Below are 17,439 nucleotides of genomic sequence, written 5' to 3' on the forward strand. Positions count from 1 at the left end.
GGAAGAAGTCTTTGGTTAGTCACTTTCACATTTTTTTCAAGTTCAACAAAACAGATAAATACCAAGTTCAGAGTAAATCCCACAAGAGAGCTAGAGAAACAGTGAGAGGAAAGAAGGAAAGAGAAGTTGTGACTTAACAACAAAAGAAATACCAGGTCAGTCTAAGACAACCAAAAAAAAAAAAGTCTGTGTATCACAGCCCTCCCCTTTGAAGAAAGTCTCACAACTTATTTTGCCATAGAGGAAGAAAAATGTTACAATATCTCGTGAACCAATCAGCGACGCTGAAGGCCTCAAACCAGGAAACCTTTAAAGTGTAGTATTTTAAATTGTGCAAGTGAGACTTCAGTCTCTCAGCGAGTGTTTCTTCCCTGTGCTTGCAGGATGGAAAAGCAGATGTGAAGTCCCTCATGGCGAAGTTTAACACCGGGGGCAACCCCACGGAGGAGGTCTCCGTCAACAACCGGCCCTTCAAGGTCCCAGGACAAAACTCCCCTTCAGGAGTCCAAGCCAAAAAGAACTTGTTCAACCAAGGGAACGCGAGCCCTCCTGCAGGACTGAACAACGTGCCCAAGTTTGGATCCCCCAAGCCACCTCTGGGGGTGAAACCTTCTGAGGAAAAGCCTGACAAGGAGCCCAAGCCCCCATTTCTAAAGCCAGCGGGAGTGAGTCCCAGGTTTGGACCACAGGCTAACTCGGCCACCAGAGACTCCGAGGTGAAAGCAGGATTTCTGAAACCTGTAGGCCCCAAGCCCATCAACTTACCAAAAGAAGATGCCAAACCTGCGTTTCCCTGGCCTCCTGGGGCTAAACCTTCACTTCCCAGTGTAAACCAAGACCATGACTTAAAACCAGGCCCCAAGCCGGGGTCAATGCCTCCAGCCCTGGAGAATGAACCAAAACAAGTCTTGTCAAAGTTGGCTGGGGCAAAAGGCAAGTTTCTGTCAGCCTCACAAGATCTGGACCCCAAGCCCCTCTTCCCCAAACCTGTCTTTGGCCCGAAGCCACCCATGAGTACAGAGGATCCCCAGGAAGATGAGAGCCCCACCAAGACTGCGGCTCCACAGAGAGGGCCCCTGGTCCCCCTGGCAGCCAAGGCCAAGTCTGGCCCTTTGAAACCAGCCAGGGAAGAGCCAGAGAATAAAGAGCACGGAGGTGAGACGTCAGTATCTCCTTTTCCTGGAGTTGTTCTGAAACCTGCTGCAAACAGAGGGGCCCCCGGAGGCCTCCCAAAAAATACTGAAGAGAAAAGAGAAGATAGGAAGATGGATGCAGCTAAGAACATCTTCCTGAACAAAATTACTCAGGAAGAGTCGGCCCCTGGGGCTCCTCCTGCCAAGTTCTTGAAGACCCCTTCGAAGCTGACATCGACAGGGCCCTGGAGCCAAAATCAAGACAAGGAAAAGGGGGACAAGAATTCAGCGACCCCCAAGCAGAAACCCCTGCCTTCCTTGTTTACCCTGGGACCCCCTCCACCAAAACCCAGCAGACCACCCCACGTTGACCTGTCGAAATTCCGGAAAGCCACTTCTGGAAACAGTGAGTTCTTTTCTCCTTTGTTATTTCATATGTTTTGCTTCCCATCAGAGGGTGTTCTAGCTTCTGGGTAAAAATTTGTAACAAGGAATGATGTAACAAAATTTGTAACAAGGAATGTAACAAGTACGCCTGTGTCTATGATGACTTTTTCTTGGTGGTTTCTTTTTTCTGGTATGGGACTTCTGAAAGTGTTGAAAACCTTAGTTCTATTCTGTGAGGAAGTGCCTTGAGGGGGCTGGTTTGGGGGCTTGGGGAGGAATACATCCATTTGATTACTAGGTAGTTTTGCTTAATGATGACCATTTCATTTACTTCTTTTGTTGGATTTCATTTCTGTTGAATTTAGAGTGAGATGTGTTCCCTCTAGTACCACAAAGGCATTAGAAGGTGAGCCAGCCTCCGAGTCAAGTGGCTGAGCCCGGGGGGACATTTGACTGTCACGGCTGCAGGGTGCCCTGGCATCCAGCGAGTAGAGCCCAGAGACGCTGCTAGCTCCTCCCAACAAAGAATTATCCAGGCCCGCATGTCAACCGTGCAGAGGTTGAGAAACCTTGTCACAAATGATTTTAAATGTCCACAAATTCATCATGTGTCTCCTAAGTCCAGTATTCAAAGAAGAGATGCAAAGGACTCGTGAAATGGCACTTACTGTTTTATATTTTAGCTGTTGTTTTTCAGTCAGCATAAAGTTTTCTGAACATTCCTGATTGCTTAAATAGTACTTTAGGATAATAAGCCAGACAGAGGGACACATTATTTTCCTTCTGGGTAAATAGTTTAATTTTCTATCAGAGATGTTACCACCCTGCTATGGCATACAATAAAAGTTGATCCTGAATGACTTGGTAAAGATTGGTAACCCTCTGAGTGATGAAAGAAGCTCACTTATGCTTGAAATGATTAAGACTTTAGGCAAAGAATGTGCAATTGTTGTTTATCGTGAGAAAAGGAAAAGGATGGTTACAAGTGACCACACCACTACTAGATGTATCTTTTTTTACTTACAAGAGTGTGATCTATTTAAAGCAATTCTGAGTATAAAGGTAGTTTGTTTTATTTTGGTCCTGTAGAAGCATTTTGCAATATGTCACTTTCCTGAGATCAGTATTCTCTATGTCAAACCACAGATTACTAATCAAATGCCCCATTAATCACTCACATTGAAACAAGTTTGGAATAACCCCACGATCATCTGTTTTCTAGAACAAGTCAGTCTTTTTCCACTTATGTCCTCATATGTCATCCATCATGTGCTAGTTCTAATACTGATCCATAACTCAGAAATGTTTGGGTTTTTTTTTTTTAATCTTCTAAAGGATGCTTTCTAATTCCCTGTCTTAATTTTTCTGTGCTTCAGGTAAAAATGAGCTATCATAACCACCATTTTATGGCTCTGACTTCATGTCAAAGAAACTGTCCTGATGCAAAATAGAAATCCTTGAGAGGTTTCTTCCACGTCCGCCATCTTTATTTCCACCGCACTGCCTGGTTTGAATGGTGGTACTCAGATGTCTGCTGTTGCACTATTGAAATGCCAGTGAAGCCCTCTTTGGGCTCTGTAGTCCCAGCAAGGTCAGCCTGGAGCTGATTTTCAGTGAAATACAGCTTCCAGAGACTCAAGCAAAATTGCTTAGGAAGTCAAGTTGATCCTTGCCCTCTTTCTCCTTCTTGCAACCCTGTCCCCATCCAGATGTGCCTCCCCACTGCTCAAGTGTCCCATGACACAGTTAAGACTCTAAATCTTCTCATCAACGTACCCCAGCTCTACCCTCTGATCCCTTGATACATATTATGCTTCAAACTGTTCCCTCTTCATCCACCTCTTCCAGAAATCAAAACTCAATCTTTTATTTTTTCTTTTGGTGGGAGGTGGGATTCTGAATTATTAGAAAAATATTTTATGTTGGAGTGTAGGTGATTAGCAATGTTGTGATAGTTTCAGGCAAATGGCAAAGGGACTCAGCCATACATATATGTGTGTCCATTCTCCCCCAACCTCCCCTCCCATCCAGGCTGCCCCATAACATTGAGCAGAGGTCCCTATCCTAATACAGTAGGTCTTTATTGGTTATCTATTTTAAATATCGCAGTATATACATGTCAGTCCCAAGCTCCCTAGCTGGCTTTTCCCCCATCTTCCCCCCAAGGTAACCATAAATTCAAAACTCAATCTTCTTAATTTGAACTGACATCAAGTTGTTGTCAGTATAAAGCAATCCAATTCATAACTAATTCTGAGTAACACCCCTTTACAGCATTCACAATTTTAAAAAAGCATTTAATTTTTAACTTATTTTTTAAGTAGAAATTATATCTGACTCAAAAACAACAACTATAACATGATATATAGTGAAAAGAACTTTTAGTCAGTCCCCACCATTTGCTGGGTCTCCACAGAAACCACTCTTCTAATTGCTATATTTGTCCAAAGTTTCTTTATGCTTACCCAAGCAAATATAAATACAGATATTAATCCTCTTGCCTTTTACTGAAGAAATAAAATTCAGTATGCATTGCTTTGATCCTTTGATTGTATTTTTAAAATAAAAATACAATCCCTGCCTATCTTTACACATTTTAATAAGAGGTTACTGTTGAGCTGCATAATATTCAGGTACATGGATGACTCACCTAATTGATATAACAGTTTGTATTGTTTTTAAACTTTTGCTCCTCAAAACCGTGCTGCAGAAATTAACTTTGTATATGCGTCACAAAAATGAACACTTGTTTCCTGAACACAGAGACTTTCTTAATAGTCAGGTCTGCTGACTCCTAATCCCACCACTGCTATGGTTCCATACTAAGTAGTTTAGCATTCCATTTAGGAAGGTTAAAAAAATACCAGAGTTTTAAAGTGTATCATAGTATTCAAATTAATTGAAGCTTCATCTAACTCTGTAGGCTTTCAAAACTCTAGAACTTTTTTCTTAACCTTCTACCTGATTCCTTCCTTTCCAGGTTCACGTTTAATTCCTTAAACATCTTTTCCAAATCTACCTTCCATCTTTTATCATCTTTGTCCAATATATCAGCCAGTAAGGAGACTTCCCTGGTGGTCCAGGGGTTAAGACTGTGCTTTCCAATTCAGGGGGACACAGATTCAATCCCTGTTTTGGAAGCTAAAATCCCATATGCCTCATGGCCAAAAAGCCAAATCATAAAACAGAAGCAATATTGTAACAAATTTAATAAAAACTTTAAAAATGGTCCACATTAAAAAAAAAAAACCACCTTTAAAAATAAAAAGAATGCTTATTATTGATTGAGGACTTGTTACATATTAGATACACACTGCTGCTGCTGCTGCTGCTGCTGCTAAGTCGCTTCAGTCGTGTCCGACTCTGTGCGACCCCATAGACGGCAGCCCACCAGACTCCCCCATCCCTGGGATTCTCCAGGCAAGAATACTGGAGTGGGTTGCCGTATCCTTCTCCAATGCATGAAAGTGAAAAAATAAAGTGAAGTCGCTCAGTCGTGTCCGACTCCTAGCGACGCCATGGACTGCAGCCCACCAGGCCCCTCCGTCCATGGGACTTTCCAGGCAAGAGCACTGGAGTGGGGTGCCATTGCCTTCTGTTTATTCCTCCTAAGAAACCAATGGAAATGGGAATTCTACCTGGAAACTAAAGCTCAGAGAGATTAGGGGACTTGCCCAAATCCACAATGTGACTAGGCGGAGAAATTGGTCCTGGACATTGGGTGCAGTCCTCCTGTCTCTCTGATTTCAGAGCCTGTGACCCCCTCATCACCCTCCCTGCTACTCTCCCTCCTTGAAACATAAGATATTATAAAATAATAAATCAAGCATAAATGAAACCCACAGAATCTTTATCCTTCTCTGTTTCTCTGACCTTTGGTTAAAAATTGTCATTTTTTTGTTTTGCTATAAATACCACCATAAATACCATAAATAAAATCCATGTAGACAGAGAACAGTCTGTTTAACATTATCTATTTGGAGCACAGAAATAATATATTCTTGTTAGTCATTTAAATTTGTCTTCCCAACAAAGTCTAATTGGAATTTAGTATTCATACTCTATCAGTTTAGTTCAGTTCGGTTGCTCAGTCGTGTCCGACTCTTCGCGACCCCATGAATTCCAGCACGCCAGGCCTCCCTGTCCATCACCAACTCTCAGAGTTCACTCAAACTCATGTCTGTCGAGTCGGTGATGCCATCCAGCCATCTCATCCTCTGTCATCCCCTTCTCCTCCTGTCCCCAATCCCTACCAGCATCAGAGTCTTTTCCAATCAGACAACTCCTTGCACGAGGTGGCTAAAGTATTGGAGTTTCAGCTTTAGCATCAGTCCTTCCAAAGAACACCCAGGACTGATCTCCTTTAGGATGGACTGATTGGATCTCCTTGCAGTCCAAGGGACTCTCAAGAGTCTTCTCCAACACCACAGTTCAAAAGCATCAATTCTTCGGCGCTCAGCTTTCTTCACAGTCCAACTCTCACATCCATACATGACCACTGGAAAAACCATAGCCTTGACTAGACAGACCTTTGTTGGCAAAGTAATGTCTCTGCTTTTGAATATGCTATCTAGGTTGGTCGTAACTTTCCTTCCAAGGAGTAGCATCTTTTAATTTCATGGCTGCAGTCACCATCTGCAGTGATTTTGGAGCCCCCCAAAATAAAGTCTGACACTGTTTCCACTGTTTCCCCATCTATTTCCCATGAAATGATGGGACCAGATGCCATGATCTTCGTTTTCTGAATGTTGAGCTTTAAGTAAACCTTTCACTCTCCTCTTTCACTTTCATCAAGAGGCTTTTTAGTTCCTCTTCACTTTCTGCCATAAGGGTGGTGTCATCTGCATATCTGAGGTTATTGATATTTCTCCCAGCAATCTTGATTCCAGCTTGTGCTTCTTCCAGCCCAGGTTTCTCATGATGTACTCTGCATAGAAGTTAAATAAGCAGGGTGACAATATACAGCCTTGATGTACTCCTTTTCCTATTTGGAACCAGTCTGTTGTTCCATGTCCAGTTCTAACTGTTGCTTCCTGACCTGCATACAGGTTTCTCAAGAGGCAGATCAGGTGGTCTGTTATTCCCATCTCTTTCAGAATTTTCCACAGTTTATTGTGATCTGCACAGTCAAAGGATTTGGCATAGTCAACAAAGCAGAAATAGATGTTTTTCTGGAACTCTCTTGCTTTTTCCACGATCCAGCGGATGTTGGCAATTTGATCTCTGGTTCCTCTGCCTTTTCTAAAACCAGCTTGAACATCTGGAAGTTCACGGTTCACGTATTGCTCAAGCCTGGCTTGGAGAATTTTGAGCATTACTTTACTAGCGTGTGAGATGAGTGCAATTGTGTGGTAGTTTGAACATTCTTTGGCATTGCCTTTCTTTGGGATTGGAATGAAAACTGACCTTTTCCAGTCCTGGGACCACTGCTGAGTTTTCCAAATTTGCTGGCATATTGACTGTAGCACTTTTATGGCATCATCTTTCAGGATTTGAAATAGCTCAACTGGAAATCCATCACCTCCACTAGCTTTGTTCATAGTGAGGCTTTCTAAGGCCCACTTGACTTCACATTCCAGGATATCTGGCTCTAGGTGAGTGATCACACCATCGTGATTATCTGGGTCGTGAAGATCTTCTTTGTACAGTTCTTCTGTGTATTCTTGCCACTTCTTCTTAATATCTTCTGCTTCTGTTAGGTCCATACCATTTCTGTCCTTTATCAAGCCCATCTTTGCATGAAATGTTCCCTTGGTATCCCTAATTTTCTTAAAGAGATCTCTGGTCTTTCCTATTCTGTTGTTTTCCTCTTTTCTTTGCACTGATCACTGAGGAAGTCTTTCTTATCTCTCTTTGCTATTCTTTGGAACTCTGCATTCAGATGCTTATATCTTTCCTTTTCTCCTTTGCTTTTTGCTTCTCTTCTTTTCATAGCTATTTGTAAGGCCCCCCCAGACAGCCATTTTGCTTTTTTGTATTTCTTTTCCATGGGGATGGTCTTGATCCCTGACTCCTGTACAATGTCACAAACCTCATTCCATAGTTCATCAGGCACTCTATCTGTCAGATCTAGTCCCTTTAATCTATTTCTCACTTCCACTGTATAATAATAAGGGATTTGATTTAGGTCATACCTGAATGGTCTAGTGGTTTTCCCTACTTTCTTCAATTTAAGTCTGAATTTGGCAATAAGGAGTTCATGATCCTTATCCACAGTCAGCTCCTGGTCTTGTTTTAGCTGACTGTATAGAGCTTCTCCATCTTTTGCTGCAAAGAATATAATCAATCTGATTTCAGTGTTGACCATCTGGTGATGTCCACATGTAGAGTCTTCTCTTGTGTTGTTGGAAGAGGGTGTTTGCTATCATCAGTGCGTTCTCTTGGCAAAACTCTATTAGTCTTTGCTCTGCTTCATTCCATATTCCAAGGCCAAATTTGCCTGTTATCCCAGGTGTTTCTTGACTTCCTACTTTTGCATTCCCATCCCCTATAATGAAAAGGACATCTTTTTTGGGTGTTAGTTCTAAAAGGTCTTGGAGGTCTTTTTAGAACTGTTCAACTTCAGCTTCTTCAACGTTACCGGTAGGAGCATAGACTTGGATTACTGTGATACTGAATACTCCCTATAGCTTAACAATTACTTTTAACAAACTATATAACACATCGCAATAGAATTTTTCTCAATTGAATGAAGCTTCAATACAAAATAAACATTTTATCTATACAAAATGACCCATATTGTAGATCTATTCCGTTACTTACTTGTAACCATAGCTTGAATATAACCTGTTACTTTTCTGAGCATGGGATGAATAGTTTTTCTTTTCTCTAGAATCACTGAAGGTACAAAAGCCTAAACTTAAAAAAAAAAAAAACAAATCCAAATATCAAAATGTTCTCTGAACTAACCTTTTCTCTGGTTCCTTTTGGTTCCTGAGCTAGTAGTGAAAGGCCTTCCTCCAAGACACCAATGTGTGTGCCTCACAGCAGAGTGTGAGTTGTTAAGGACCCCTAGCTTGACTGCAGGTGTGTATATAGGGGTTAATAAAACCTACCAGGAAACATTCAATCCAACCCTTTTTCTGGTCTTGTTTTTAAAGCTAGAGAGAAACTAAAACTCATCTTTCCATATGTTAGTTTTAAGAATGATCAGCTCAGGGACTTCCCTGGTGGTCCAGTTGCTAAGACTCCATTCTCCCTGTGATAGGGGGGCAAATTCCCTGGTTGGGGACCTAGATCCCACATGCCACAACTGAGAGTTTAAATGCTACAACTAAAAGATTCTGCAACAAAAATCAAAGATCCCTCATGCCGCAACTAAGACCCAGTGCAGTCAAATAAATAAATATCAAAAAAAAAAAGAGAGAGAGAGAGGGAGAGAGAATGATTCCCTCATCATCTTGACAACTGAAGGGGTAAGGCCAGGGTGCCAGTGGGCAATAACCAAGGGCTAATGAGGTGGCTGACCCACTCCCTCTCCATTTGTGTCACTTTAACTAATCCATTCTGCACTAACTTGGAACCAAAAGGTGCTTAGGTTATTTTCATCAGCAAGTCACTTGTTTCTAGGAGGGGCAAGATTTTCCATCACAGACTCTGAAACTCTCATGTCTCTTCTCTTTCTCTCTCCTTTCACGTGTATTCTCTTAAAATCACCTTATTAGATTGTATATTTGAAAAATGTTTAACATCAGTGTGTGTTGATCCTAACCACTGCATGAAAAAGGATTCAATGCTCAAGCACATTTAAGAAGTGTGAGGCTAAGTGGGCCCTTAACAGCAGGATTTCCTCAAGCATTACTACACTGCTTTGCGCTTGGAATCTAAGAACAAGGTACCTAAAAACATCGCAGGACAATTCCTCTGAAACATCACGCTATTTCAGAACACTGAAAAAGCTGAATCAGATACTATGATCTTCTCATTCTTGGTCTTTCCTCTCCAAGGTCTAAACCTCTTTTGTTCTTCTAAAATAAACCAGCTCCTCAGTCTAATCCCTGTTCTCTTGAATAACCTATTCCATGCTGTATTATAACAGCATGCTTTGGGTGTTTTTATCCAATATTTTTAACACTATTATAAACAATCTTCCTGGTCTTTGTTTTTATATCCTGGCATATAATTTTGCAGTAGAGAAATATGAAACCCACCCTGAACTCCCCTTTTTGAAAATGACTTGCTTTTCTGTCTGGATTCCCAAAGGAATTTCTGTCTTTACTAAGGTTTAAAATTTAGCCAAGATGTATCTGTGTCAGTCATTCTATCACCAGTATTTTCTGAGATAATATTCCTCTTAGTTCTCAGAGATTTTCTGGTCCATGTACATGGAGGGGTCAACACTTCTTTTGATCTAACTCATGGATGAAAAATACGTCTACTTTAATCCAGTGTGATAAATGTTTCTTCCCCTCAGAGCTGTGATTTGAGTTCTGAGTATTGCTTTTCATCAGCTCACTGCAAAATGAAGGTGAGCTGTGCCGGTCTTAAGGGCAGTCTTTGTGGGGAACGTGAATGCGGTTCCATTTTCTGACATCTTGTTTAGAGCTTGTGCTCAGGCGAGGCCAACCATAGCAATTCATTTCCCGCTCTGTCTCTGGGAAAATCCTGTTGTGGTATTTAGGGCTTCATACTATAGATTTTGCCTTGACCTTCCCCAGGCTATTCATTCCACTTCTCCAAGCTGGCGTGTAGGGAGCATCCACAGATTTCCCTAGAATAACTGTCTCCCCTACCACCACCACCATGCCATCTTGCTTCTGAGCCCACATAACAAGTGGGAGGCCTCACTTGCCTCCTGTGGCACCAGACTCTTCTGTTTCTTCCCTTAGTCACTAATTTTTAAAGTTTATTCAATGAAGTTATTTTCCTTTTCTTGTGCAGTGGCTGCAACTGAGTTTGGGAGAATATTTATCTTGGCTTATTTCATTTTTCCTATTTGGTAATTAGAAGAGAGACATCCTGTAAGTCCCTCCCTCATTGTTCAATACCAACTAAGTATTTCAGCTATAATCCAGGAGTCAGCAGTATTTCCAAAGGGACCTTGTGAAGTTCACCCCTTGGCAAGACAGGCAGCAAGATGACAGAAAGGAAACTCATGTGACTTTGAGTGCCTACGGAGAGCTTTGTTGTGGACCCTCTGGACTGGGCTCACTGGTCAGGGACACTTGTATGACCACTCCCTCCTACCCCACACCAAGTCTCCTATTCTGGGGAGTCTTCAGGACACAATCAAGAAGGGGTGAGGGGGCTACCCGATGGAGGCTTCCCTCAGACAGTTGATGGCGTCTGACCTCTACCAACTACAAAACCCTGAGAGCAGTCATATTTTAAGCCTTAACATCCAATCAGTTTATATTTAGACTAAGAGAGGAATTGAATACTGGCTAAGAAGATGAACCAGGAAAAGGAAAAGACCACCCGGCTGACTCCTGGGGAAGGCAGAGTCCCCCTCTCCAGGGTCACTGTCACCACTAAAAGTCCCCTCAGAATATTGACGTTCCTGTTTTCTTGCTGGGGCATCTAAATTCATTTGGCCATCAAAATTCATTCTTAATGGCTCAGGCACCAGCTAGTCTTTTAATATTAATTTTGACACAATTATCCATTCTTATCATTTAACTCACAGGAAAGTTTCCTTTCAGTGATAGTCACCATGCCTGTAAGACAGACTGTTGCTTTTCCTCATTATGAGAAGAGAAATTTCGGTAAAACCCACTTTGGAGCAACATGCCATGACTTACCCTGATATAATAATTCTTCCTGTGACCAAGGGGCAGAAATTGGCATATTTTAAAGCCACTTACAAAGCAAAATATGGAAATATTGCCCAATCAACTGGTATTATATTAGCATTCACGTAATATATGTGCTAGATCAGAAAAGCTATGGCCACTTATAACATAAATGAATATATTGTTTTATAATGACTGACTGGCTCACTTACTCTTAAAGTATGAAATGCGTACAAAATGATTTAATATATAACAAATGTGGTCAACAGTATTTAATTCTTTAAATAAGCATGCAAAGCTGTTCAGAGAGTAAATCCTAAGAGTTCTCATCACAAGGAAAAACTATTTTTCTATTTCTTTAATTTTTATATATATTCCATGATGGATGTTCATTAAACCTATTTTGGTAATCTTCTCATGCTGTATAAGTCAAATTATTTTGTTGGACTTCTTAAACCTACACAGTACTGTATGTCAATTATATTTCAACAAAATGGGCAAAAGTTAAACATGCAACCCATAGAGATAAAAGCAATAAAATGAAATTGCAATTTACTTGAGGACAGAAGGGGGTAACAGCTAAAAGTCAAATACAAATATATATGAGTCTCATAATCAAATACCTGAAAGCTTTTCCTTAATTTCAATTGTGCTTGCACTTTAAAAAGTTTTTAAAAACCTTAAATAAGAGGATTGGGACAAACATACATTCAGTCCGTTTACTGGACAAGAGATCTTTTGCTTCATATAATCTGCTAAAATAATTTCCAATCCAAGCCAAAGAAAACCCTTTTTATTTTTTTCAAAGAATTGGAATTTCATGATATTCATTTGCCATTGAAGGCTCCTTTTTAACTCCCGATAATAGCTGTTTTTGAATATGATGAGTTCGAATGCAAAAAATACCTCTTTGTGCGTGTAGGTTTTAGTCTTAAAACAAAAGGAATTAACTTTGATAACACAAGAATAGCTCCAGAAGAGCAAAATATGCCTCAGGAGCAGAAATCCAGCTACTTGATTTTGTAAAAAAAATACCTGAAAATACTTTATCCTTTTATTAATAGAGTAAGCATAATCGACTGAGCGACTAAAGTGAACTGAAGCACAATCATGATGGTTTGGCATGGCTCTAAAGCACAGAGAACTATCTAGAGCAATAGATTGTTTTTCCTACATATGAGAAACAAAAAAGAAAAAAAAGTCCATACACTGGAGAATCCAACTGCTATATTAACTAGTAAATATGTAGGCAAGAAACCTATTTCTCTTCCATTTAAATTGCCACTAAAGAAAACAGGTTATACTTCATGTTGTCTGGCAAAGCACAGGTAGAAAAAAACACCCAAAGATGCTATCAAGAAAAAGTAACCGAAGATGAGACATCTGTTGTAGAAAAAAACAATCTGTACAAAAACCCATGTGAGGTTTTTCTTTCCCCAAAGTAAGAACTTGCATTGTAGAATTAGCTGTTTGCATTTGTTAACAGAAGTCCGCATCTCTCTGCAGCTGTGTTCCTGAGCACCACAACAGCTCTTTTGGCCAGCGTGCTCCAGGCAACCGGGGCAGGTGTTTCTCCAGGGACCACAGTGGGTCTGTTGAGGTAGAGAGGGGCACAGGGAAGTTCTTGCCACGTAACCACCCGCCACTCTCTTTTCTTGGTTTTCTTTTCTCAGAGCAGTAAGATAGCTCATCTGATTTTCCGAAGCAACCCCTGTGGTGATTGGATTACTGCAACCAGGCGGCTAAAAATCTGTCCCTGTAAAGTGGCAAAGCAGATAAATATCACAGAGATCCGAGGAGTATTTGAGTGTCTGTTCCCCTCATCTAGAATGAAAGTTGTTCAACTGTTGTTAGGTGGGAAAAGAAGCTTCTAGGCATTACTCTAGTAATGCCCAAAAGAGTCCCTCTCAGTGGTTTGTTTTTAAACCCTACAATAGTTCCTATTTCTCTTCCAAATTGTCACCTTAAACAAGTTGAGATACATCATGTGTTCTCAGTTATTAAGGGTCTAGTCTACAACTTCTCCCTGTTCTCCAGTCTTTAGCTTCTCGTTCATCTAGATGGGGTAAGAAGGCCACACACACACACACACACACACACAATATAGCCTTGACTGGCTCCTCAGCCATTTTCTTTCAAAAGCTGTTTTATATGGAAGGAATTTTAGGCAAGTCTATAAAATACGGTTCAGTCGTTCATGTTACTCTCAGTTAAAGAGGATTTTGTAGACCAGATAAAAACAGTTTGACGAGCAGGAAATCTCATGCTTTAAGAAGCTGTCTTTGATTCCTCTGAAGACTTGAGTTCTCAGCCCTCAAGAGGAGGAGTTAGTCTGCTCTGGCTGAGTGGCATGCAAGGTTTCTAGATCACTATCTTCTGCTGATCTCTATCTACCACTTAGGAACGCCTGCTTTCTCTACTAACTGAGTGATTGTCTAATAGTCCCTCTGTTTGAGTGAACATAGTTTCTTAGGCAGTGCAGCCTGCTATTACAAAAATATCATCAATTGGTGACTTTGCAACAACAGACATTTATTGCTCACAATTCTGGAGGATGGAAAGTCCAAGATCAAAGCACCAACAGATTCAGAGTCTGGTGAGAGCCCACTTCCTGGTTCATAAGTGGCTGTTTTCTCTCTGTGTCCTTACATGGCAGAAGGAGATAGAAAATTCTCTGGGGTCTCTTTTTTAAAGGCATTAATCCCATTCACGAGGGTTTCACTCTCTTAACCTAATTACCTCTGAAAGTTTCCAAGTATCATCACAATAGGGATTAGGTTTAATGTAAATTTTGGAGGAACACAAACATTCCTCTGCCACTCAAATTTGCAAATGACAGCCCACCACTCCCCCAGCCATCAGCTTCCCTCCTATTTTCTTGCTTTGTTCTTCATTCTCATCTTCTAAGCTGTTTCCTTTTAAAAAATCTTATTCTTTTCTATCCCTCTCCACCATCAACACAAATCTCTTTATTTTGGGGACAGTGAAGCCTGGGGAATAAAACCTGCAGAAAAGCTGAGATTTATGGAGGCATGAGGCTCAAGAGGTGGCTGAATTCTGAACTACTAAGAAAGCATGGCTAAATACATGCGTCAATGTGATTTTGAAATGGAAAAGCTAAAGTAGGAAATAAAAGTTTCTAACATGCTCCTGAAAAATCTGGATAAAGTTCATTCCAAACGCCAGCCTAGGTTTCATGGACAAATTTAATGGTCCCCACAGAAGATAAAGGAATAACCATGTGACCTGAATTCTCAAGGTCATTTCTTGCTTTAAGCTCCTGAGTCTAACTGGGATCATTTAGCAACTGCCACCCTGACCCTGTTCCATACCGCAACACCCAAACAAGACCTGACTCTTTCCTTTAATTTTCACTGTGAACCACTCACTGAAGGCAAGAGTGTGCGTGAGTGACAGACTTCAGTGAAGGTGTATGGAGGAGTTCACATGGCTAGATGTGGAAGATGGAACTTTGGCAACCATCATTCTTCAAAAGCAGCTGGGCATTTTGCAACTCAGTCTTCTGTCCCCACCACAGTGACTCACCTTCTTCTTTCTTTTCCTCACTTCTTTGACTCCTCTTTCTCAATGGCAAAGAAAAATGAGAATACTCTTTCCATTTTCTTATTCAGAAAAGTTTAGTTGTCTCTAACCCGAACCCTGGAACTCAGCTGGGGTCCCTTGCACATAAGCAGGAGTTCCGTATTCAAAGGCCATCTCACCGTCTCTTGTGAGTGGAAGGAGTTTTCAGGAAGGGATGGCCAGGGGTGGAGAGAGCAGAAATGGTTTTATTTTATATTGCGGTTGATATGCATTTTATTACCAGAAAAAAAATTGATGATGAATAGAATAGATCCAGGAGAGTTTGGCTGGTCCTCATAGAAGTACAGGAACTGAATTGTTCCAAATAGTACTATAGTCAGTCAGGTTGTTTTATTCTTTTGTCTACTTTCAGTGTCTAATAACCAGGGATTCTTTAAAAATTAAGAGTGCTGGAGAGTGGTTTTCTTCTATCAGATCTGAGATTTGCAAGTTTTCAGACTTTTGCCTGAATTAAAATGTTACGAGGACAGCCATGGAAACCTATGTCCCTTACATGTCTTCCAGATCATTGTGACACTAAATGGGTCCTAAAGAAAAAGGTGACCAAAATGGATAGGCGTTCCAGTCAACAGTGGATATGTCATATATTCAGAAGAAGCGAAGAGACATCAAAGTTGGGTCTTGGTCCTTAGGAATGCCCTTGAAGCTTCTAGTTCAAGAAGCCTGAGATGGAACCCAAGAATCGGAATAGTTATCAACATTACCAAGTGGTTCTGTTGCAAGTTGTTTCTGGGCCACAGTTAAGATATACTGCTGTTTATGAGAACTGTTCCAGTCGGGGAAGGGTAAAGGGACTAACGGAAGAGGAAGGATTTCTAAGCCAGAGGTATTTTCCTGTAAACAAAAGGAATATTGAAACAATGAGATATTAGGATATTAGAAGTTAGTGATTACATCAAAACATGGAAATGACTGAGTGATCTGTTTAAGTAAACAAATAGTATCCAAGTGTTGATCTTAAAAATTTGCTTGGTTAGGGAAAGTGAGAAGTTGCTATTCAAATATCTACCATCTAGGTGGCTGGTACTGGAGTTTTGAAAGTCTTTTGCTGTATCAGGCATTAACCTGTGTGTTGCTGGATGACAGAGATATCCAGGGGTGACTGGGGGTTTTTGGAACCCTCAGGAGCTTCAACTAGTTAGGCTGTTTTAAAGGCTGGTGGTTAAATCATACACACCAGCTGGCTGGTACACCCCGGCTGCCAGCCAGCCTGGAGGAGGGCAGTGTACCCCCACAGAACACCTGTCATCAAGGACTCTTGCCACGTGCTCCCTCCATCTCCTTTCTTCCTTTTTTCTGTTCTCAATTTTCTTCTCTTTCCGTTTCTTTTCTTCCCTCTGCCCCGCAGTGGCTGTCAGGTTAACTCAGCAGTGTGTTTCACATGCCACTTATAGTTACTATTCATCAAATTAAAAAACCTTATTTAACACTACTGGTGGTATGTGTGTGTGTGTGTTCTAGTCACACTGACTCTTTGTGACCCCATGGACTGTAGCCCAGTCTCCTCTGTCCATGGAATTCTCCAGGCAAGAATACTGGGGTGGGTTACCATTTCCTACTCTGGGGATCTTCCTGATCCAAGGATCAAACCCGCATCTCTTGCATCTCCTGCATTGCCAGGTCTGTTTTTTTTAACCACTGTGCCACCTGGGAAGCCCCATTGGTGGTACTCAAGGCGAAGGGAAAAGTGCAAGTGCTCAGACAAAGAGACTTTGGAAACCTGAATAACTGTGTATCACTGTAAGAACTATCACTATATCGATTCCGGCCAGAATAACAGGGGAGCCTACAGTCCTGCCCAGGGTGGCCACACTTGTTTCCTTGGGAGATCTCCATGCTTGGAGATTGTGGGGCCCCTCCACTGAAACTGACCAGGAGGGCCAAGGGATGAGCAGAGTTAAAAGCACTGGGTGTTTCTATGCTCTGAATCTGATTAGTGCCCAAGTGCAACTGTACTGGCCTAGCTACCCCTCCTTGTGCGTGCTGTGCATGCTAAGTCACTTCAGTCATCCCTCACGACTTTGTGGGACCCTATGGACTACAGCCTGCCAGGCTTCTCTGTCCATGGGATTCTCCAAGCAAGAATACTGGAGTGGGTTGCCATGCCTTCCTCCAGGGAATGTTCCTGACCCAGAAATCAAACCCATGTCTCCGTGTCTCCTACACGGGCAGGTGGATTCTTTACTGCTAGCACCACCTGGGAATCCCAGTTACTTGCCTTATCTGTTAATAAATAACTCATTGCTTGGTAACAATGTTCATCTTTTTCTTTGCCAATGTTTAGTATGTTAATTTGCTACTGCTAAGTTGCTTCAGTCGTGTCCGACTCTGTGAGACCCCAGAGACGGCAGCCCACCAGGCTCCCTGTCGCTGGGATTCTCCAGGCAAGAACACTGGAGTGGGTTGCCATTTCCTTCTCCAGTGCATGAAAGTGAAAAGTGAAAGTGAAGTCGCTCAGTCGTGTCCGACTCTTATCAACCCCATGGACTGCAGCCTACCAGGCTCCTCTGCCCATGGGATTTTCCAGGCAAGGGTACTGGAGTGGGGTGCCATCACCTTCTCTGAGTATGTTAATTTGCTAACCT

The 17,439-nt window shown here is 41.6% G+C and overlaps 1 protein-coding gene across 5 annotated transcripts in view; it reads left to right on the top strand.

Annotated features, from left to right (window-relative positions):
• The window catches only part of FYB1 (FYN binding protein 1), a 170,797-nt gene that overhangs the window by 70,336 nt on the left and 83,022 nt on the right, over window positions 1-17,439 (top strand). For all 5 annotated transcript variants that reach the window (XM_061393664.1, XM_061393666.1, XM_061393668.1 and 2 more), the window contains one exon: window positions 384-1,539. In XM_061393664.1, the coding sequence (XP_061249648.1) occupies window positions 384-1,539 (1,156 nt within the window). The remainder of the gene's footprint in view (window positions 1-383; window positions 1,540-17,439) is intronic.

This window comes from Bos javanicus, chromosome 20, assembly GCF_032452875.1.
Source record: "Bos javanicus breed banteng chromosome 20, ARS-OSU_banteng_1.0, whole genome shotgun sequence".
In the NCBI taxonomy this organism is placed as follows: Eukaryota; Metazoa; Chordata; class Mammalia; order Artiodactyla; family Bovidae; genus Bos; species Bos javanicus.